Source organism: Diplotaxodon limnothrissa, linkage group LG6, assembly GCF_057381915.1.
Source record: "Diplotaxodon limnothrissa isolate DT_005_m linkage group LG6, D_limnothrissa_male_GT1.1, whole genome shotgun sequence".
In the NCBI taxonomy this organism is placed as follows: Eukaryota; Metazoa; Chordata; class Actinopteri; order Cichliformes; family Cichlidae; genus Diplotaxodon; species Diplotaxodon limnothrissa.
In genome coordinates this window covers 27,838,553-27,862,078 of record NC_140601.1, presented here as the reverse complement: position 1 = coordinate 27,862,078, position 23,526 = coordinate 27,838,553, and the positions used below count along the sequence as shown (strand labels likewise).

The following is a 23,526-nucleotide window of genomic DNA, read 5'->3' as shown; positions in this document are numbered from 1 at the left end:
CAGTTTCACAAAGTTGGCTTTTAATCCAGAGCTGCTGCAGTTTGCTTTGTGTTGCTTTCCCTCTTTAATGCATTAGACAGAGATTACTGAGACATGTGACCACACTTCACTTCTATGAACCTGAGTGAAACCTAAGTTTCACTAAATATCTGTCTTCACCACCATTGGTCTTTATGCTCTTTGCTTTTCTGCATCTGTTGCATCCAGCCAGAGACATGGCATACTTGTTGGAGTGCCTCTCTGGTAAGGGGGCCCCTTCTCACAAAAAAAAATCCCTTCAGGTGATGAGGAAGAGCGCCATTCAGACCCACAGAAAAAGAAGAACGGTGTGTTTTAATGCTACGGTTCAAAAGGACACATGAGGTACAGATTATCTGATGAACCCCTCCACTTGGCTGTCCTTTCAGCCTTTTTGTGCGGCATGTCTCTTTGCAGATGTCCATGAGGTGGTGTGGCTTGTTTTCAGTGACAGTGACACTGGTCACAGCTGGGTCACAGCTGCTCTATCAAAGCCCTCAGAGCTTGATTGAATTTTAGCTGTTTCTTTGCATAGTTAATTTGAGTTGTGCACCTGCAATTGTGGTGTGTGTTGACCCCTGGGCAGGTGTGAGATATTATCAGTTTTGGTCTGTGTGGAGTTTCTCCCTCTCTGCAAGTATAGTAACATAGTCAGTTCATGGGGGGTTTGTTGTGTGCTTGCTTTGGGCCTAATTGGGTTACTGAGTTGAATATTTAAACAGCCAACTGCTAAGCTTCTTAAAGTAGATAAGTAAAGGGAGGATTCCACTTTAGTGTTTGTCTCTTTGCACTAAATGACCTGAGGCCATGCTGGGTTTCCCCCCCTTCCTGGGCCTCATGGCAGCGATAGAGGAATTTGTTGCGGTGCCATGTGAACGCTTTCTGGAAGGGGAACTAGTCAGACATCAACACTGCCAATTGTGGTTTCACCAGGAAACTTGACTAAGAGCTAATTTAGTTGTTAATATTGTATGAAAAGGAAAAAGAAAAGTTGAAGCAAAGCATAGACATGGAATAAAGAATGCTGAATATGGAGATGCCACGAAGGAAGAAATGAGGAAAACCTCAGATGACTCAGTATACTGAAAGGAGGATACTAGTGATCCACTGTGGAGACCCCCTAAAGGGTGATGGATGGACTCAACAAAAACAAGATGACAAATGAAATGAAACGTGTGCAGAAAAAACCTCCGCACGCACATCACGACAAACCAGCTTTGAATTTCAAGATGGATTTTATTGCAGCAGGTCAATAAAATATTACAAAGGATGCACATAGCCAGAAAAATATTTACGCCAAACCAGAAAGTGAACTGACCCCCACCAGCCAAGTTCAGGCACAAATGTCCAACTGCAACATTTTCTTCTGTGTGTTAACTGGAGTTGCGAGTGTCGCTCTAGGTTTTGATGCTGTTGAGAGCTGCTCTTGGAGTTTCATAGTGGTTCTCTGACGAGGATCTCTTCGCTGGGCTGTCTCTGTACTCGGAGCACCCTATGTCCTTCAGACGGAGAGCGGCCTCTTTTTGACTGGGAGACTTCATCTCCTCGTAGATAGGGGCCGGACTATGTGACTTCGCATTGTGGCGTGCTTTGCCCTGACAATCATTGAGCGAGGAAGAGAAGTAAAATAAAGACTTAACACACATTCTCAATTTCCTGTGTCAAAATCAAAGTTTGTCATTTTCTCTCAAGGCGACATCCTTAGTGGGAACTCTTAACCTGACCCTTTCTTGGAAAAAATAAAGGCCAATTTAAGCACATAATGTAAGTAAATGATACAAATTTGTTAAACTAAGAAGAAGAAGAGGGTTTTTGAAAGTGTTCTTCACTGAACTTTAAGACAAACATGTTGATAACTGGCTGCACAAAGTTGTGAAACCAGCGCGGTTTCTGTGGTGAGCTGCAGATCAGCCGTGATCTTAACAAACAGGTGCTGCTTGTGCTAATGCTTCAGTTAGATTTCACTCTCTTGCCCCTGTGTACGAGCATACTCAAGGTAGCACATCACAATCAAAAAAAGACACTCACTTTACATAACACACATCCAGTGAGGAGCAGGAGGAGGAGGAGAACGCCCACAGCTGATGACAAAACGTACAGCAGAGAGGAGTAACTGGAGCAACCGCACCAATGACCACCTGAGGAGAAGCAGAAAGAGGAAGGCGTGTTTAAAATGTGAAACTCCATACCATTCCCCTTTCTTCAACATAGACACACAATCAGAATCAGAAGTCACTTCCTTCTTAGTTTTAAGCTGCAGTTTGAATAATATACCTCAAAAGGATATCAGATAGTGTGGAAACTTCTGCAAACTTTAGGATAAACAGCTCCAAAAAAAAAAAAAAAAATCCCCTAAATGTTCATAAATAGGCAAATGTTATCAAACATCTGATAAGATTTGGTTTGCACATTAAAAGCAGGAGATATGCTAAGCAGCACAATGACCTTTAAAGCCTTAAAAACAAAGTGTACACATCCCTAAACCTGCTGAAGATTACAGGATATCTGTTTACAGAGGGGGAAATGTAGAACATCATGACACAAATGATTACAACTTTAAAATAAGACTTCATTAGAATAAAAAACAAAAAGCTTTCAGTTGTTTCCAAATTGAAGATAAGCTTAAAGGATATAGTTCACACTACATTCAGAAACAACCCCTCAATACCAGATACCATCAAAGGAAATGAGTCAGAAATATTCCTGTTCTCATCACTAGCGCTATCAGATTGATTTGGTTAGCACCTTATTAAACTTATCTCACATGCACAATATATTAATTTCTGCTATTGTCTTTGTGTTATCAGTTTTTCACATGCCTACAGAGAAAGAAAAGGGCAAAAGACATTGGAACATTGTTGATGTGAAACTAATACAGACCATAAGCTTTGCTGGCTGTAAAAGCCCCACAGCAACACAGTGTTATTGATTACATCATCAGTGGCAGCTTTGTTAGTAAAAGCTAGAAATTTTCACAATTAGTATGGAAAGAAGTTTCATCTTGAACAGCAAATACCAGTCAGCTGAAGTCACCTGGTGAGAAATTCTCACTGTGATGTGACCCACCTTGTACAGAAATAAAGAATACACGTCTCCCTAGGCTGGTACTGCTATCGGGTTGACCGTGCAGAAGCAGCTGGCAGCTGTACAAAGCACTGTCTTCTGGCTGCAGCTGCTGCAGGGTGAGGTTGTAGGTGATGCCGCCGGGGCCGGGCGCAGAGGACAACTGGACCCTCTCAACAGGGAACTGAGAGGAGGAGGAAGAACGGCTGCCGCTGTGGTGCTGCTTTGAGTTGTACAGCAGCTCTACAGGTCCCCGACCCTTCTGCCTCTTTAGAATCACCCCCTCCACGGCCAAGCCTTCCCCACGTTGGGGGAGGCAGGGGAGTACCGCCGAACCCCCAGCACATCTCTCTATCACGTACTCTGGATAAGTGTCCACTGACTCAGGGACATCTCCAAAAGGAAAGGGAATAAAAACGATATAATGGATATGGGTGCCACTAGTAAGGATCAAGTTCCAAATCTGATTTTATTATGTGCATGAGTCTGGCATGATATGTTAAGGAGGAAATGTGCCATACTTAGGAAAAAACAAACAACCAGAACTGCTCTGTTAAACTTTTAAGATGTTTGAGGCACTGCTGAGACGCTATGTTACGCTTTTTACATCCCCAAAGAAAAAAAGCTTCATCGTAGCACTGTAATATGGTTTGGAAAGTGTAAGTGTAGTTTAATGCTAAACCTAAAATAAATCAAAAAGTACACTCACCAGCACCAACAAGGAGGAAGAATTCCGTCTTTGATGGTATCTTTTCATCTGCAGAGGAAAGATTTTCCACGACAAACTCGCAGTAGTAGCGGTCTGTGTCGCTGGCGTTCAGCTGAGAGATGGTGATATTCAGAGAATAAAGGCTCGGGTCTCCACTGACGCTAATGCGGCTTTTGTCAGCAGAATTGTCAACTGTAAAGTCTTCCTTGGTGTACTTGAACAGCACTTCTTTATGATTCAGCCAGGTGCGTTTCAGGTAGACTCCCAAGGGCGATGGGTCCCTGTGTTCAATCTCACAGGGAAGAACGACAGATTCACCCTCATGCCGCTTCAAGAAGCGAATCTCACTGTGAGCTTTAGATGAAATTAAAATGACAAAAAAAAGAAGCACATCACAAACAGAGAAGAACTAAACATAATTTATTTTTAGCCCAAATTTTCATAAAACTGGGGTATGCAAAATGTAAATACCAGCAATGAAGGTGTATGTGTTTGTATACGTATACAGACAGTATGCACCTAAACAAATGTTTCTAGCGAACGATAAGCTCTTTAATGCGCCGCTCTGTTGTACTACATGCAAAATGTGGTTTGGCATTTATTGAAATAAGGAAGATATTCACTGAAAAGGATGTTATTCTCAAACCAAACGGCATTATGTGACAGATTTTCAGGTTACCAGTTCCACCAACTGGCACTCTACGCCAAGATCACAAAGTGGTGAACCACTTCCCATCTTTACTTTTGAAAGAGTGCCTCTGACTCATGATAGTATTGTATAACATAATAAGGCTTTAGCTGTTACATATTAAAAATTCAAAAGATCTCTCTACATTTTTTTCCGTTAAATGTATTGTTCAAATGATTTGCAAACCATTCTAGTTGCTTTTTAATTTCCATTTTAGATAAGCATGTTTTAAAGTGTTGGAAAAATAAAGATAATTTTCACGTATTTTTTAAAACATTTCACAGATAATTACTGCAGTGGGGGGCAACAAATATATTAAATATGAAGAGTATTGTTCAGCAGAATGTAAAACAAATTGTATGTTTGAAGTCTAGATTACAATCTATCATTGTAATAGACATTAGACTTGCCTAGTGACTATATTTCAATTTCACACTATAACAAAAGGCAAAAAGGTTCAATAAATGTGACCAGACTATTTTCACAGATTTCCAGTGCGCTCTTTTTTGCTTCTATCATTTTATCCACCAGCACTCCAAGTGACTTCAGATTCCTTCGCACAGAAATTACCCAAACCACTGTGCCGCATGCACAATTCACATTGAAAGAAAAACCAGTGATCAAACCACCACCAGCCACCAGCCTGAGGAACACAACCAAACTTACCAAACCCAATCTGCGTGATGACTACAGCCCACAAAAAAGCAAGGTATTGGATCCAAATCATCTTTTACATCACACACTTAAGATCTTGTGGGAAGCCACTGATGGAAACCATAACAGCAGAGATGCAAGTGTAAAAAACTGAATTTCAAGTGTGTCTTACAGTAAATGAAACCAAGAGGAACTCCATTAGCTCCACCTTCAAACCTCAAGACATTCACAAGAGGAAGCGCGAACAAATGAACATCACGACTGTTGGATCAGCTCCTCCTACAGCCATGAATTAAAGCATTTAACACCTCAGCTGAAACAGTTTAGGATCATATTGAGTATTTGCTGAGCACTGGCTCTAAAGAAAGAAGCAGCATGTGCTCTCTTTTGTCTTAACTTCAATTAACTTCAATAGCAGAGCTTTATTTGCATTAATTGGGTTTCACATGTTTCGGAAAAAAACTTTCCTCACATAGTATTTCTGTATGTCCCAGAGGAAATGATGCTGAAGACTCGTCCGTGAACAGGATGTGTCTGCTTTTTGATGATAATTTGCATCATTGGAGAGAGACTAGAAAATAGGTCCAGTGACTGAAGGGAGCTAAAAAGATATTTTATTACTGAAAAATTAATCAAGAAACTCAAGAAAGTACTCTGAAAACATTCAGATCTCAAGTTTTTACTGAAGAATGTAACAGCTTCAGTACATGTTAAATAAACTTGGTCTCAGCTATAAGACAATTGGATCATTCTTCAATATTAGCGATTCACCTTCTATCTACAGACAAAACTACCGAGTATTTCGTTAATCTAGATAAGAATCCTCATTGTTTCTGACTTATGGGGAATTCCAGTTATCAAAACATTCATCATGCTATTGTTCACATTCCAATTAGCAGATATAAGAAAAACAGAACAAATAGGACAGCAGTGTAATGTCATTTGAATGCATCAACAACTGAAGCATGGTAGAAAAAAGTGCATTTCGTGCAACCTCGACCTGCACAAACTAATTTCGTGCTCTAGATTTGTATCAGGAAAACCACAATTAGGTGTCAGAGGTGGCTTTATAGCATTTTTCTGAATAATGAGTCACAGTTTGAGAACTCGCTTTATTTTTGAACTGTTATCTTTACTTCAGTGGCTGAATGTGGATGCATTCAAATAAAAATCTATTAAGTAAATCTTAAGTAAGTAATACTTACTTAAGCAATTAAGTAAGTCTTACTTACTTAAGATTTACTTAATAGAATTTTATATGAAGACTTACTTAAGTAATTAAGTAAGTCTTCATAAATGAAGACAGAAAACTAAACAGCAGTGACGTTTGTAGGGTTACTGAAGTTGGGCTAGCTGGTATATAATGATGTGCTACGTGACCGCTAGCGACACAGCTATGGTAGCATAATATAAACAAGCTAACTTTCTTTCCACTTGATAAAAGTTAACGTGAGTGTTCTCGGTGGTCAGGAACAAATGTAATCGCATGGCAGGATGCTGTAAAAGGACCTGTAAAAGGGGCGATCGTGGCTCAAGAGTTGGGAGTTCGCCTTGTAACCGGAAGGTTGCCGGTTCGAGCCCCGGCTTGGACAGTCTCGGTTGTTGTGTCCTTGGGCAAGACACTTCACCCGATGCCTACTGGTGGTGGTCAGAGGGCCTGGTGGCGCAGTGTCCGGCAGCCTCGCCTCTGTCAGTGTGCTCCAGGGTGGCTGTGGCTACAATGTAGCTTGCCATCACCAGTGTGTGAATGTGTGTGTGGATGGGTGGATGACTGGATATGTAAAAGGACCAAACTTCAGCCAGGAGAACAACTGAGATAATCCATCCACAATACGAGGTTAGTCATTCATATACTGCTGCATGGGCTGTGCTATAGTTACATCGTAAGGTTTTAAAAACTGAGCTTAAATAAATGATTAGCGGTAATAAAAGCCGAGAGAGGTCAACGGTGATCACTGACTTTTTTTAGGAGCTTTTTGAGATTAAATAGAAGAAAATACAAAACATTAAACATGTTAACAACACAAAAGCCATATTAAACGCAGACTACTTTAGACCCGGAAGTAGAATTCGTCACGTCATCACTTGATAATCGGTTTGCATGTCCACATGACCAAAACCGGAAGTGACGTCATTTCGCGGAAATGTAGTTTTTTACCATCAGGACCTTACGAGTCTATACTTGTGTTTTTAAAAGTTATGTTTGACTTTATGACTTTCTGTGTCGTTTCTGGAATGCTTAGGATTCATATTGCACTACTGGAAATAGTTTATTTTGATGCATATGCTGTTTTTTTTTTGCAAATTTGCATTATAATACTTATTTTTGTTTTTCCTGCAGTATATAAAAATTGATGTATTTCAAAAATAAAACTATGAAGACACTTAAAATAAATTTCCTGTGGTGGGAAACTATTTTGTGCAACTTTTTTGTATTTACAGATAAACCTCTTAAATTTCTCTAACTAGAAATATATGTTAAAAACACAAAAACGATTTTAAATTTTTTTGTAACTTTTTTGCAATTTATGTAATTACTATACACTTAATGCATACATATCATTAAAATTTGGGCTATAATGGTTTTATTGATGTATATCAACTTGAAATGCTCCCAAAAATGGCACTACAACATGTAAAAATATAAGCTCTGGCGAACTTGGTTCTATGGTAGGTCTTAAAGGGTTAATACTGTATTGTACACCAACTACTCGATGGCAGGTGAAACAAATACCTTGATGAACTTTTGCACCTATGTGCAATAATGTGCAATAACATGTTTTACTTTAGGAGCCTTTTCAAAACATTCAAGGTCATGTGACACAGAAGAGTTAAAAACGGTAAGAACAAAAGTACCTGACAAGTCAAAACAAATTTGCATGTAAATTAACTCTGAACAGAGGATTCATGTGACAGGTGAGGAGCGGAAACAATACAATATTTAACCGGAAGCCAACAGAACTGCTGAAGGACTAGTGTGACGTGACTAACGGAAGGACTTGAAGTAACTTATTACACTAACAGAAATTAGATTCCACTGAAAGTCAAGGTTTTCACTGTTTCACAATTATTTGTATGTTAATCAGCAGTAAATCACAATTCTGACCTTAACTTGGGTTAACATGCATTTAGTGATCATGAAGTTGGGGTTAAAATCTGACTAATACTCTGTGACGGAGCAGTGACTCGTAGAGGGGCAGATAGTTTCTGAATGCCTACAAGCATGAACACGTGGATGTTATAAACCAGAATGTATTTTTTTTTTTTTTTTTAGACCCGTTAAAGAAAACAAGTGTCAACAGAAAATTTCAATTATTTTTATTAAATTGACATGTATTATTTCTGTACTTTATATGACAGCTTATATTTATTTTACTATCTGGAGAGAGAAATAAAGCATCTGATACAGAAAACCGTTATGACATGAATAAGAAGCACATGTTAGACAGACTCATAGCTAAGCACATCTGAAATCCAATAGCTTGGTCTAAACATGAGCCTGATGCTAACCCCCCCCCCCTCAAAAAAACAAAAAAAAGAAAACCAAAAAAAAAAAAAAACACCCAAAAAGCTGGGAAAAAAACAAAAAACAAAACAAAACCAAAAAACACCTAACCAGTATCAATACTTTCACTTTACGTATTACAGACATTAGCTCTTATGTCAGAATTTAAGAGTTAGTTCACCCAAGTTTAAAACAACCTTCCTACTCAGCTCTCACCTGTGGTGTCCTGTTTTGCTTCTTTTTGGTTCAGATATTCTCGATACAATTTTATGTTCAGGAAAAAATGTGATATTGTTTTGGAGAATGTGTAAGACAGCAAGGTGAAGAAAAAAAAAAAAATTAAAGTTTAGCCTAAATTTTACTGCTATATAAGACTAATCCTGAAATCATGGTGTTTTTCCCAAAAACACTTCAGGGGAAATTCATATTATCATTTTACTTATTACAAGGAACAAAAACAGTGATGATTCTTGAGACTGAAGGGAACTTCCCAGAGAACAATCACATTGGTGTGAAACATTTGACAGAAATTCTTTAATGTCAATGTGCAAAGTTAGTAAGATGCTGGAATTTACCTAGCAAGCACAAAAACTAAGAGCAATCAGGTTAGACACCACTTGCGAAATCAGGGTGAACTGACCCTTTGACAGAAGCCCCGGTGACACTGGCGGCCCATCCCACGACTACTTACCATGTTTGTAATTTTCAAACTCAGACAGGACAAGAGAGACAAACTCAGTGCACATTTCAATGTCACTTCAGGCATAGCTCTTCTGACATCACACTAATGAGCCACAACCTTGAAACCACTCACAGATGAAGTGACACTAATCATCTTAAAATCTGCTGCTGGGAGACGTGTAGTCCAAGTGTTCATGTGCTGTGGCTGATTGGTGTGAAATTTAATAATACAAGGCCTAACATCCACATGTAGAGGATGGAGCCACACTAGAACATCATCAGGTACTTACTGAGTTTTAACTGACCTGTCATGCCAGCTGATTGGGTTTTAAGGCTGAAAAGCTGATATGGATGGGCTACAGACAAAAACAAATACAAAGCAGTAAGTGATATGGGCAGAGGAAACACTGTGCCACATCAAATACCTACAAGCACTTCTTTTTAAAAAACCTGCTATTTTTTGTTTTTAATCCATATATGCACTACACTCAGATTTGCACACCTGTGGTGTCTGTTCTTTCACGGATTGCTTTATAGACAGCAATCTGTAACAGGATAACCCCAGATGTCCGACAACTATGATACATCTAGGATTTAAAACAAAACCACGCAGCAACACAGGCCAGCACTGTGGTAAAGACCAGCCAAACAAAGTGCTTTGGAAAATAATAATAGGCATTGATTTACTGTCATTTTAGAAATATAATGTTAAGGGGTTAGCAGTGGTCACAAGAAGACCCTCAGGTGTCTGTTCTTGCATTTTATTTTTCCTATAGAAATGACAGTGCTAGTTACTCTTTAAATTAAAAAAAAACTGCAGGGAGAAAGAGACTGCAGAAATAAGCACTACGCTGCAGACAGTGATTAACACTATAATGAAGTCTAAAGTAAATAGCAAAGACCTCACCTTAAAAAACAAATATGTTAAACTCAGCTGCTGCTGTTGGCTTTGTTTTGCTTTCCCTCTTCAATGCATAATAGAGAGATGACCACGACAGACACCAACATTATTAAAGCAGTCAACCGTGTGTGTGTGTGTGTGTAGGAGTTAATGGGTCAGAAATGAAACTTAGCTTTTCCTTCATTGCAGACTGGGTGTACTGCAACTGTATTGCTTAATTTGCAGTTAATTCCATCATATCACAGGTACCATGCAGTATTTTGGAACATAAAGTTAGCCAACATCTCAGTTTTTGGCTGGAAGTACACAAACTCAAAGCATGTAAAATCTTTATTAGGCTACTGAATTTATGTAAAGAATTTTTTTTTAAATTTATTTTTCATAATCAGTCTATTATTAAGGCAATGATTGATGCACTCAACAAAAAACAGATGATGGCAAACTTGGTCTTTGTCTACCTGATAAGATTCTGCCATTAAACAAATCCCTAAGCTGTGCAGAAAAACAAAAGACATCAGTACAAACCTTCATGACTCACCTCCACGCACGTCAGGACAAACCAGCATTGGATTTCAAGATGGATTTTATTACAACAGATTGATAAAACATTACAAAGGATGTATACAAGTAGACTTAGGACCAGGAAATATTTAAATCAAACCTGAAAAAAAGAATAAAACTAGAGCCTGATGAGTCATGGAGTTTATAGACTACGTAACTGGAACCAGTTTCTGAGACCCTCACCAACCAAGGTTGGGGACGAATGTCCAACAGCATCTAAGCATGCTGTGAGGGCCTCAATCATTCCACCAAAAGAAATAAACAAAAATATGATTAAATGTTTACAAGAGAAACTTGCCTTTGTAAGGAGTTGGTACGTTCATGAAACTCCAGCAGCTTCAAAAGAAATATGAATCATTTAAACACACTTCACTTCTATGAACCTGAGTGAAACCTAAGGGGAAAAATATATCCTCACATGTAATTAGTTAACAACGTTATAGTTGTTAAAAACTTATGTGGTGTTTGGCTCTTTTCAAATAAAGATGTTACATTAAATGTCCATGTGTTCTAACAAATATTTGTCTTCACCACCGTTGGTCTTTATGCTCTTTGCTTGCAGCTAGGTTTGAAAAAGCACAAGGGTGATAGAAAGGTGTTAACCTCAAACCTAATGTGCAGGTTGCTTTGCTGCTTCAGTAGCGTCCAGCCGGAGACATGACGGGAGGCCTCATACCCATGGGAGGGCCTCCCTGGTAAGGGGGCACCATGGGAGGCCCCTGCCCATATGGAGGCATCCCTCCAGGCATGTAGCCTGGCATGCCCTGAGGAGGGGCACCATACTGACCTACAGAGAGAAGAGCACGGAGTGTTTTAATGCTACTGTTCAAAAGGACATCTGATCTCACCTGCTGTGCACCATACACCTTCCTGTCCAAATCTACAAAATTCAATTAATTATATTTTTCAAACAGCCAAATATACTTGGTTTTTTCCTGTTGCGGTTTCTTTTTTTAAATTAAACACCTACTTGACAGAGACTGCTGAGAAAAAGCTAAGCTTTCAATGAAATGTGAACTAAAATGATCCACAGACAGGTAATGAGCACAAGCTGGTAGAACAGTGAGTTACACAAAAAATGAGTTTGCTAGAACAGAAACAATTCTGTACACTGCCAAAAAAAAAAAAGAAAAAAAAAAAAGGATTTTCTTACCATGTATGGGATGCCTCATGCCTGGCTGCTGTGGTGGCAAGCCTTGCTGTGGGGGCATTATACCACCCACAGCTGCCACTGGGGGAGCAGCCACATGGGCCTGACCAGGTCTTGGTGCAAGACGCTGGTAACGAGGAAGTTGGGCCTTCATCTCTTCCTGTTGGCAGGGACAATGCACAGAACAAACATTCAGACTAAAGAAACTTTGTTATGCCCCTTTACAGTACAAAAAAATGATGAGGAACTTGTACCAATGTTGACGTGCCCTGATTTCAGACTGAGGATGTTCAAGTTCAGAATCATCCTTTAACATAACCACAAAAGAAGAACTACTAAGTAGTATTAAGGATGTGCAACCAAAGTGTTTAGCTTCAAACATATTCTGAATATATAGCTGAATTATGATCAAGATATACAGAATCAAGCTGGTGGTCAAATACTGCACCAGTCTATTATTGTCTATTGCCCAATGTGCTATTATAAATATGTATCAGTCATTACTTACTGTGAAAAGGGCAAAATAGAAAGCTCAAGCAACTTACCAGTGAGATATCCTCATCAGGGTGGATCAACTTACTAGTTGCACTCGTGGTGGTGAGGGTAGCAGGCTTACTGGTCACTGTGGCTGGGGGTTTGGCCACAGTGCTGCTAGAGGGATTAGAAGAAGTGGAAGAAGAAGAGACAGAGGGCTGGGTGTAGGCAGGGAATGTTGCTTTGGGTGGGTCAGTGGAGGCAGCTGTGCTGAGGGAACTTGAAGCTCCTGCGACTCCTGGAACAGTCTGCTGGGCCTGTGCAAAGACACCATACATATAACTGATTTTTTTTAAATTAATAATAAGATACTAGCTTAATGTTGCAATATGCAAAAAAGGAATGAAAATAACCCCAAAATAAATTCATTTTAAAAATTACAGTGAAAAGATGACATCTCAGTAACAACATTAAAAAAAAATGGAAAAGTTAACTAATCATTTGATTTAAGCTTTACATTTTAAAGCACTGTAATGTACAAGTGTATTATGATTTGGTTACTCTGAAGCTTAAATACACAAATTACACATGATTTTAATAATCCCAATTAATTTGTTTCCATTTTATTTTAATTGGAACAAAGCTGTTGCGCTATTTTGTCTCAACCACAGTGCAATTTTTACATTAAATGGAGAAGAACTAGAAGTATCTATAGCACTTCAGATGGGAAGAACTCGGGTTAAGGGAGAAAAATAAAAATCTTGCAAAATCTGTTGGGTACTAATTGCATCATGCTCCTGAGGTTGAGAGAGAGTGGAAGATTCTAAATAAAGTTCATCTCATCTTAGGCCTATTTTAACTAAAGCGCATGCACACTAATGAAGTTCACAAACAAAACATGTCAGTTCTTGTCAGAGATGCCCATCCTGTGACACCAACATCATGGCCAGCATGGCTATTTTGGTGCACAAGTAGACTTATGAAGCAAATATGGTTAGTATCCAGCCATGTTTAAGTTTGCAAATTCAGAATTTACAGGCAGTGTTAATAAATATTCAACATGCAGCTGCCACAGAGCACAGAATCCTGTCTGTGAGCATACTTGTAGCATATTAGGAAAGGGAGGCTGGGGAGACGCAGACTGAGGGTCTGCAGATGGAGAGGAGACAGCTGCTGTGCTGCTGTGAACACCAGAGCCCATCTGCAGCATGGTGGAAAGGAAACCACAGCGTTTGCATGTAACATGTCTACAATGTTTTTTAATCTGAATTTTACCCTTTACAACATACCCTAAACAAGGTTAGAAAGCAAAGGGACACATCAGAAACAAGAACAAATGGGAAATAAAATATGAGGGTTTTTTTTCCTCTGGTATACAAGACTAATTTTAACCAGCTTATCTGAGTGGGGTTTCTTTTATGTTCTACTTCTGACAATTTGTTTATCAATCAACCAGAAATGTAGCAAATATGAGCAAGTGACACAGACTCCAAGCCTAAATTTTGAGCCTGGAAAAATCCTGTTATGTATACAACGACATCATAAAACACCCTGTTGACGGTTTAATTCCAGATAAAGTAAACTACATTAACAACATGAGACCTAAGAAAACAATAACATCTCTTTGAGGCAAATGTCTAAAGAAGTCACTGCATGTGTGTTAGTGGGGTTACAATGCCCACCTGTGCTGCACTGGGGAAGAGAGGTTTGGTGACAGCTGGCTGGGCCGCAGGTGCGGCTGGTCGAGTGACTGCAGGGGCTGGGGCCATGTGAGGAATTCCTGGCCTTGGGGGTATGTGGGGTGGGACTGCTGTAGGATGAACCGGAACCAGGATCAGAAGTGTTTACATGATCACATTTGTCAAATTTAGTTCTTTGTGTAATATAAGTTCAACGGTTGTTTCTGAAATGCAAGCACAACTCACCCGGGGGTATCCCTGGCATCATTGGGGGCATCATCCCTCCCATTGGCATCATACTGCAAAAAGCAGAGACCCACAGAAAATTGGACACACTGATCTGACAGTGAACTACAGTAAAACTGCATTTCAGTTAGCTCCATGATTGTATTATCCCTACAGACAAAACACTGGATAGTAAAGTTACTATTAAATCAAAAGTTAGTAAATGAATTACCCTGGTGGCATTCCAGGCATTGCAGGAGGCATGCCATGCATCATGTGAGGAACACCGGGCATCATAGGAGGCATTCCTGTAACAACGGGTTAGAGAAGATTTATTTAGCAATAACTCATCATGCCACACAAACAATCAAACAAGTAGGCAAATAAACACAGCAAAAGGATACACATACATAAACTACATTTTCACAGGCTCCATTTAGTTTCTTGAATGATTTCAGTCGTATATTTAGATATTTGTGGCAAAAAACTGAAGGAGTGTGTTAAAAGCATACATGACAGATCATCTATAGGGTTAAAATAGATACAACCGCTGAACAAAAATTATTTGTTGGTGCTCTCTGGTGGACAAACTGCATTAATACTGTCAACTTTTTAAGAAGGTAGCTAAAAACTTACAAAAATACTAAGATATATACTGAGGTGGATTTGTTGGTTAATTACGGGTCATGCGTGCCCAACAATTACACCAATTATCTGAGATTGTTGATGAATTTAGAGACACATCCAGCAGGAATGTGTTATGTAACGTGCTACAGAAATCAAATTCCCATGTCTCCTTAAATGCAGCTGTGATTCAGCAGTAAAATCCATCTAGCAAAAACATTTAAAAATATTGTGAATTTGTGGATGCAAGATTTCCTAGCATTAGAATTACAATTCAATTGGAAAGAAAAAGAATACTTTTAAACTGAAATAAACCTGGAATGAACTTGAACTTCTATCGACTGGCAAAAGGAAATGAAAAGGATGTGAAGGATGGCGACATGAGAAACTACTGCAAAACAATTCAACACAATAACGGTTTTAGTTAAAAAGCAGAACTGCAACTGGAATTAAAAGTTGATCAGCTGCGAAGCCAGTTTCATATGTGTAGTTGATGCATAGATTTTTAAGTTTGTAAAAAAAATAAATAAATAAAAAACCCTGCCTTGATATCCTGCAGGAGGAATCACTGGTGCTCCAGCCACAGGAGGGATCCCAGGTTGTGCCATTGGGGCAGCATAACCTGCCTGGGCCTGGACCACAGTGACCTGCTGAGCTGACGGTCCAGCTTCATCATCATCAGACTCATCAGAGTCATCCTGATTGTTTGACTTCTTCTTTTGACTCTCTGAAAACAGAAAATGTTGACACCTAAGCAAAATCTTATGTAACCCATACCATAACACTATATTAGATTACTAAGACTCGTGCATCATATTACAAACTAGGGCTGGGCCATATTATACCGTTCACGGTAATACCGGTATAATGTTAGGCAACGATAGGAAAATGAAATATCGCGATAGAATATGAGTAAAACGCGCATGCGCAGTGCCTTTGTTTTCATACGCACATGGCCGATTGTTGAGTGAAACAGATGAACCAGAATTGGTTTGTAAAAATGGTGCAACTTCCGTGATGTGGAACTGGTTTGGTGTTTGTCCGTCAGATACACGACAAAGCACATTTTTTTGCAGAACATGCAAGCGGCCGTTGTTATTGTCGTATTTGTCGGACTAAGATGCTCTTAAATCTGGGAGTAATCTGGGTCCTAAACTCCGTATGCTTCAGGTCAAACAACACTGCAGCATCACTTAGAGTTAAAAACTGTCTAAATTCTTTCATCTTTAATAAAACGATCAGCATTGCTGCTTTACCAGGTGTAACTATAAAGTGCCTCTCAACTTTAACTTCCAGGCATCCATGAAAACAAAAGTTATTACATTTAATGGAGTTAGAAGTTAGCAGGAAGCTAGCGGAAGTTAGCTCGCTAGTTTCGCTAGTTACCTAAGCATGATATTGCATGTTCTGACTGAGAGATTTCTGAAAAAAATCAAACGTACAGCTCTGCTATCACTTCCAACATAAATGAAGACAGGAAACTAAACAGCAGTGACGTTTGTAGGGTTACTGAAGTTGGGCTAGCTGGTATATAATGATGTGCTACGTGATCGCTAGCGACACAGCTATGTTAGCATAACATAAACAGTGAAGCTGGAGGACGAACACTAACACTTTTCCACTTATAAAAGTTAACGTGAAGGTTCCTCATGGTTAGAGACAAATGCAATCGCATGGCAGGATGCTGTAAACGGACCAAACTTCAGTCAGGAGAACAACTGAGATAATCCATCCACAATACGAGGTTAGTCATTAATATACTGCAACAACATGGGAATAGAGCAGCTGCCAGAGAATTCAACATTAATGAATCAATGGTACAGAAGTGGAGGAAGCAAGAAGAATGAGTTTAATAAAGTTTGATTTATCTGACTGCTTTGTTTCGCTTAATGTGCCTTATAATCCCGTGCACCTTATGGTCCGAAAAATGCGTACTGCACACTGCAGTTTAATGTTGCAAAGCACCTCTTTTTAACTTCAGTGGATATTATACATGGTTATGCTCAGGATATGTCAGCCCATTTCTACTGGAAATGCCTTTTGGTTAAACTTTCAGCAAGGAATTTGCATTTGCACTGTTACATTTTTATAAAGCTTTAATGTACATAAAAACCAGCTTCTTATTTAAGTGAAAATAAATGGAAGGTTGTCTTTTTGCGCTAGTAATGTTGTGGAGTTGTATTTTGTCTCGCATCAATTATATCGTCGGTTATATCGTTATCGCAAATTTTCAAATATATATCGTGATAAATATTTTTGGCCATATCGCCCTGCTCTATTACAAACCCTATAATATAAACCAGGTTTTAGTCAACACAAGCACAGCCCTTGCATAGGTGAACAAACCTTGTGATTTCTGTTCTAACGTTCGCCTTCGTTCCTGCATGTCTTTATCTGGAATTCCCTCCATGCCATAGATTTCCAGCTCGATGTCTGTTCTTCCTGGAATTGCATTTGGTACGCTGTCAATCGTCTCTTTGTGCACCTGAAAAATATGCAAAGTGAGTCACCACAAACTCGAATAACTACTCGATTACCTGTAACTAATGTGTGTGTGTGTGTTTTTTTAAACAAAGATGCTACAAATCTTAATAAGGTTATTAATAATTAAAAACCCATACCTGCATGCAATGAATAGCCAAGCCAGGGCCAGTGTACAACTTCTTGTGGCAAATGTGGCATTTAAAATGTTTTGCCTTTTGATGCTGAATGAGGATCTTTTCATCGTCGAAGTCTCGATTACAGTACCTGGAAACTGAAGTTAAGGACTGCCCAGTAACACTGTACAAGATCGAAATTCAGCGACCATACAAGCCGGCAAAATAACATAAGAACTGCTTAAAATAACCATCACTCAGCGACTAAGTAGCGCAAATCGTCTGGTTACACAAATCTAAAGACGGATCAGTCCTGAAGATTGAATCATAAACGAAGCTAAATGCTAACATAGCCGTTAATATCCAAGGTATTATTCGATTCCTGTAACCAGCACCACGAACCCAAACTCTACTAGAAATGAAATACAACCGATACAGAGTATTTTACAGCTTTAAAAATATCTCATTAAGTAAAAATCAACCAGCAAAACTCTTAAGTTCGTGAGTGCCAGTCGCTAATGCTAACGCAAGCTTTAGGGCGTCAAGAGGCTAGTTTGGGCCTTCCCTTTGTCGAGCTAACATGTAGCCCCTCGTCTTTCCACAGCGGCACTTTATCGTCGAAACAAAAAGGATACCAGCACCATGGCTTCATCTGCTTCTTCTTTTTTCGCCCCATTTTATGAAATACTGGAAAACCGGTATCAAAACTCTAAACACTTGTCTTATTATCTGTTTGAGAACAGCATGCTGTAATCCCGTGACAAGGCCGAAAATGGCGCTTCAATGGCGGAAGTTGTAACGAACGTATTCTCGCGCGAATACGAAATGAGCGTCACAGACACGCCCAGATGTTCAAAACAGGAAGCACGGTAGACAGGATAGCCGACAGGTGAAGTAAATAACTGATTTCACTGCAATGCAATATTCTGGCGAACCTTTGGTGCTGAATAGCACTTGGAGACTTAAAATGAAGTGTGTCTCATTCCATCATTCCTTTATAGCAAAAACACTCCCCGATGGACAGACCTCCCAAAGCCAGCTCGCCATGTAACATGCAACTGTCTTGATCATGGCCAACACACTGATGTCTCACGAAAACGTTCATGACTCACGAAGTCTTAAAACAAGAATATTAGCAGATTGGGCTGATAGTCAATGATGTCTTATTTGGAACTTAACTTACAGGACGGTTTTTCTCTTTACATATTATTTATTCTAACAGATCCGTTTACTGAAATAACTGCTGACATTTTCTTGTATTGCTATAACCATTGTTAGAAGCGTTTATCCACCAACATATTTAAAAGCTTTATGGACACTAAAACATAGTTCATGATTGACTGGCAACTGTAACCCAATAAATGTGCAAAGATCTACTTTCACCAGAAAGATGAACTAAAGTTATCATCATGATAGGTATTACGTGTTTCATATATTTTTAACAAGATTAAAAACAAGAAGTAATGATATAGCTGCATGGGCACAGATTACAGCAGGGGGATTATATCATCAATAAATAGCTGCCACATTATCCATATTTTTCTTTTAACCAGTGTTGACTTTTTTCTTGTTGCGTGGAGTCTAGAGGTTTCCATCATATAAATGGAAAAAAAATATACTAGGTGTAAAAACTACAGTTTTGTCGATAACAAAACTGGCTTTTGTGCGCCACTTTTGCATCTGAGGATGGTTTTTATTTAAAAAATGGTTTTACTATAATGTAATTTAATATACTTATATTAATATAAGTAGGGCTGCTCGATTATGGCAAAAATGATAATCACGATTATTTTCACTGAAATTGAGATCTCGATTATTTGACGATATTTATTTAACCCTTTAAGACCTACCATAGAACCAAGTCCGCCAGAGCTTTTTTTTTTTTTTTTTACATGCTGTAGTGCCATTTTTGGGAGCATCTCAAGTTGCTATACATCAATACAACTGTTATAGCCCATATTTTAATAATATGTATGCATTAAGTGACCGAGGACAAGCTGATGACATAAGCTTGTCACTGGCTTGCCATCACCAGTGTGTGAATGTGTGTGTGAATGGGTGGATGACTGGATATGTAAAGCGCTTTGGGGTCCTTAGGGACTAGTAAAGCGCTATATAAATACAGGCCATTTACATAAGATGTAAGTACAACTCCTCCGGTTTCTTATGCAAAACAAATTATTGCGCTAGCTTACGCGGTTCTGGTTCTACAGGGATTTAAAGGGTTAACAATAACAATGTATTGAATAATGACTTTAAAAAAATAATATAAAATAGTGTGCAAATACTGATAACAGTGCAAATGTTTGCAATATAAAAAATAAATGAAAAATGTAAACATCTATGTTTAGTGAACTTTGCAGTGTTCCTCTGTGGTGCAGCTACTACACCGTAGCAACGTTTACACACTATGTCTACTTGACGTCTGACTCTGCGAACCCATAATGTTTCCACACCACTGAAGGTTTTTTTTACCTCTCTTTTCAACCAACGGCAGTCACTCTCCTCTCCAAATAACTTCTGCTTAGCTTTCCGAGCTTCCCTTGGGTTCTCTTAATCCGGTTGTTCAGTCTGACGTCACTAGCCGTGTCTGGGTCTAAACTCCGCTGCAGGTCCATATATCAAACGATCATATGGCATTACTGAGAGTTGAAAAACTGTCTAAAGTCTTTCATCTTTAATAAAATGATCAGCGTTCTGCTCAGGTGTAACAATTGAGTTTAACATCCAGGCATCCATGAAAACGGAATTTATGACATTTAAAGGAGTTAGAAGTTAGCAGGGAGTTAGCTCGCTAGCTTCTATCTAAATACAATATAGCATGTCCTGACTGCGGGGTTTTGGAAACAAATTAAAACGTACAGCTCTGTTATCACTTCCAGCATAAATGAAGACAGAAAACTAAACAGCAGTGACGTTTGTAGGGTTACTGAAGTTGGGCTAGCTGGTATATAATGATGTGCTGCGTGACCGCTAGCGACACAGCTACGTTAGCATAATATAAACAAGCTAACTTTTTTTCCACTCGATAAAAGTTACCGTGAGTGTTCTCGGTGGTCAGGAACAAATGTAATCGCATGGCAGGATGCTGTAAAAGGACCAAACTTCAGCCAGAAGAACAACTGAGATAATCCATCCACAATACGAGGTTAGTCATTCATATACTGCTGCATGGGCTGGGCTGTAGTTACATCCTAAGGTTTTAAAAACTGAGCTTAAATAAATGATTAGCGGTAATAAAAGCCGAGGGAGGTCAACAGTGATCACTGACTTTTTTTAGGAGCTTTTTGAGATCAAATAGAAGAAAATACATAACATTAAACATGTTAACAACACAAAAGCCATATTAAACGCAGACTACTTTAGACCCGGAAGTAGGATCCGTCGCGTCATCACTGAACAACCGGATTGTTGTTACGGGTGTTCGAAATGCAGAGAGGTGCGCTCGATTTGCCACACGGAGCAGCGCGAGAGTAAAGCACGAGGGAGGGGCTAATAATCGGCTCAGTCATTTTTAATGATCGTTGAAAGCCCAGATCGTAATCGTGATTAAAATTCGATTAATTGAGCAGCCCTAAATATAAGGTCTGTGGGACTATTTTGATGTAGTTCTAAAGTTTTGTCACAGGATGGTGGTGTTTTCTCCTGCATAACATGCAGTCACTCCAGTAAAACGTATACAGAACCAAAAAAAATGCTTTATCTTCAGGATTATGTTCACGTAGCCAGACAGCTAAATATCTATACCTTTTGCTATTAAGTTGTTGCAATGCCAGGTGTATTTACAGCTAGGTCCATATATATTTAGACACAATACAAATACAATTATTGTTATATAATGGACATGGGCATAATGTGTAGAACTTTCATTTGAGGGTATCCGTCCTGTTTCAAAGCAGCAACCATCGTTCCCATCCCAAAACAGTCAAATGTCACATGTCTGAATGATTTCAGACCTGTGGCACTCACCCCCATTCCCGCCAAATGCCTGGAGAGACTGGTCATTAAACACATCAGAGCTGCTTTTCCACCATCCCTGGACTCGCACCAGTTTGCATACAGGGAGAACCGGTCAACCGAGGATGCGATCGCCACAGTGCTGCACACATTACTGAAGCACTTGGAACACAGGAACACCTATGCACGGCTCCTCTTTGTAGACTACAGCTCGGCTTTTAATACCATCCGGCCATACAAACTCCGTCCCAAACTCCACCAACTGGGACTTAACTCCTCTCTGTGCAACTGGATTGTGGACTTCCTCACTAACCGTAGACAGTGTCAGAGTGGGTAAGAACACCTCTTCCACCCTTGTGGTCAACACCGGTGCCCCTCAGGGGTGTGTTCTGAGCCCTCTGCTATACACTCTCTTCACCCATGACTGTATTTCCTCCTGCGCGTCCAATCTCATGTTAAGTTTGCAGATGACACTACAGTGCTCGGACTTATATCCAACAATGATGAGACAAACTATAGGACAGAGGTGCAACAACTAGAGTCATGGTGCCACGACAATAACTTGGTCTTAAACACCAAAAAGACCAAGGAGATCATTGTAGATTTCCGGAAGAGGGGTCATAACAACCATCTGCCTCTCTTCATTGGCAGTGAGGCGGTGGAGAGGGTGAGCAGTTTTAAATTCTTGGGGGTAACTGTGACCGAGGACCTGTCCTGGGGCAACCATATCACCTCAGTTGTACGGAAGGCCCAACAGCGCCTCTACTACCTGAGGAGACTGCGGAGCGCACACATTCCCAGATCTCTGATGTTGAACTTCTACAACTGTGCCATCAGCAGCGTTCTGACGTATGGATTTCTAGTGTGGTTCCCCAGCTGCACCAAGGCCGATCAGCAAGCACTCCAGCGGGTGGTGAAAGAAGCTGGCAGAATTATTGGAACAAGTCTGCCAGAGATCAGTAATATCTTCCCCACTCGCTGTCTGAGGAGGGTGCACAGTATCCTGCGGGACCAACATCACCCTGCGCGCCACCTTTTCCATCTGCTGCCCTCAGGGAGAAGGTACAGGTCTATACAGGCCAGAACATCCAGACTGGCCAACAGCCTGTATCCACAGGCTGTGAGGCTCCTGAACTCTCTGCCCCCCTCTCACGGACAATAACCATATCCAACTTCTTAATAGCAATGAACTGGTCTGCATTGGTGCATCATATCTTTATTCTCTTCCCCCTCCTGCCCCCCCCCCCCCCCCCTCTTTCTTAAATAGATAACTATCATATCTGATATCATATCTCACAGTACAATAATATTGAATGGGTTGCATTGTTGTATTTTGTCATGTTTCTCAGGTCTTTGTCTGAATTTCTACGAACATTATTGCTAAGGATTGTCTTATTGCATTGGAGTCACACTGGGTTAAATATGTACACTTGGGTTTTAAGGGGTATTTATTATTTTCTTCTTTTTTTTGGGTTGTATGGAAGCCCCAAACGCAATTTCATTGTTCTTGACAATGACAATAAATAAATAAATACTAAATACTAAATCCACATTCAAATTGGATGAAGGATTTAGGAGTTTCAGCTCCTTAACATGTGCCACTCTCTTTTTAAAGGGAACAAAAATAATTGGACTAATTAGCCCATGTATTTCATTGGCAGGTGTGTGCATTCCTTCATTATGCCATTAATGTGGTGCTTGCATTTGGAAGAGTTCGCTGTCAACAGACAATATGCAGTCAAAGGAGCACTCCATGCAGATGAAAAAAAGCCTTCCTTTAACCTCGAAAACAGAAAAAACCATCAGAGAAAGACAACAGTGGTGGATGATCAACAAAAGCCAACCAAGTGAACAACATTCAGAGGGTATCAATATCCAAGTCCACCATAAAGAGAAGACTACATGAAAGTAAATACAGAGGGTTCGCTGCCATCTGCAAGCCACTCCTAAGCCTCAAGAAGAGAAAGGTTAAATTTAAATTTGCTTAAAAATGAAAAAACAAACAAACAAACAAACAAACCCCAAAACAAAAACAAAATC

At 39.6% G+C, this 23,526-nt stretch overlaps 2 protein-coding genes across 4 annotated transcripts; both read right to left on the bottom strand.

Annotated features, from left to right (window-relative positions):
• Positions 1 to 1,293: 1,293 nt before the first annotated feature.
• Positions 1,294 to 5,305, bottom strand: LOC146630745 (uncharacterized). Its single transcript, XM_085354942.1, has 5 exons — positions 5,145 to 5,305; positions 3,791 to 4,144; positions 3,085 to 3,474; positions 2,047 to 2,156; positions 1,294 to 1,613 (listed from the first exon to the last, which is right to left on the bottom strand). The coding sequence occupies exons 1-5, from the start codon at positions 5,203 to 5,205 to the stop codon at positions 1,416 to 1,418; spliced, it is 1,113 nt and encodes a 370-aa protein (XP_085211068.1). The 5' UTR covers positions 5,206 to 5,305; the 3' UTR covers positions 1,294 to 1,415.
• A 5,025-nt stretch (positions 5,306 to 10,330) lies between these two features.
• Positions 10,331 to 18,305, bottom strand: znf207b (zinc finger protein 207, b). 3 transcript variants are annotated; one of them, XM_085354941.1, is made up of 11 exons: positions 18,165 to 18,305; positions 17,554 to 17,680; positions 17,279 to 17,417; positions 15,477 to 15,659; positions 14,541 to 14,616; positions 14,330 to 14,382; positions 14,087 to 14,214; positions 13,507 to 13,605; positions 12,476 to 12,721; positions 11,934 to 12,090; positions 10,331 to 11,567 (listed from the first exon to the last, which is right to left on the bottom strand). In XM_085354941.1, the coding sequence occupies exons 1-11, from the start codon at positions 18,203 to 18,205 to the stop codon at positions 11,416 to 11,418; spliced, it is 1,401 nt and encodes a 466-aa protein (XP_085211067.1). In that variant the 5' UTR covers positions 18,206 to 18,305; the 3' UTR covers positions 10,331 to 11,415. The 3 variants fall into 3 exon arrangements, with proteins under 3 accessions (XP_085211067.1, XP_085211066.1, XP_085211065.1); XM_085354940.1 differs by lacking the exon at positions 13,507 to 13,605 and having other exon boundaries at positions 10,332 to 11,567; positions 14,087 to 14,211; XM_085354939.1 differs by lacking the exon at positions 13,507 to 13,605 and having other exon boundaries at positions 10,588 to 11,567.
• Between the last annotated feature and the right edge of the window lie 5,221 nt (positions 18,306 to 23,526).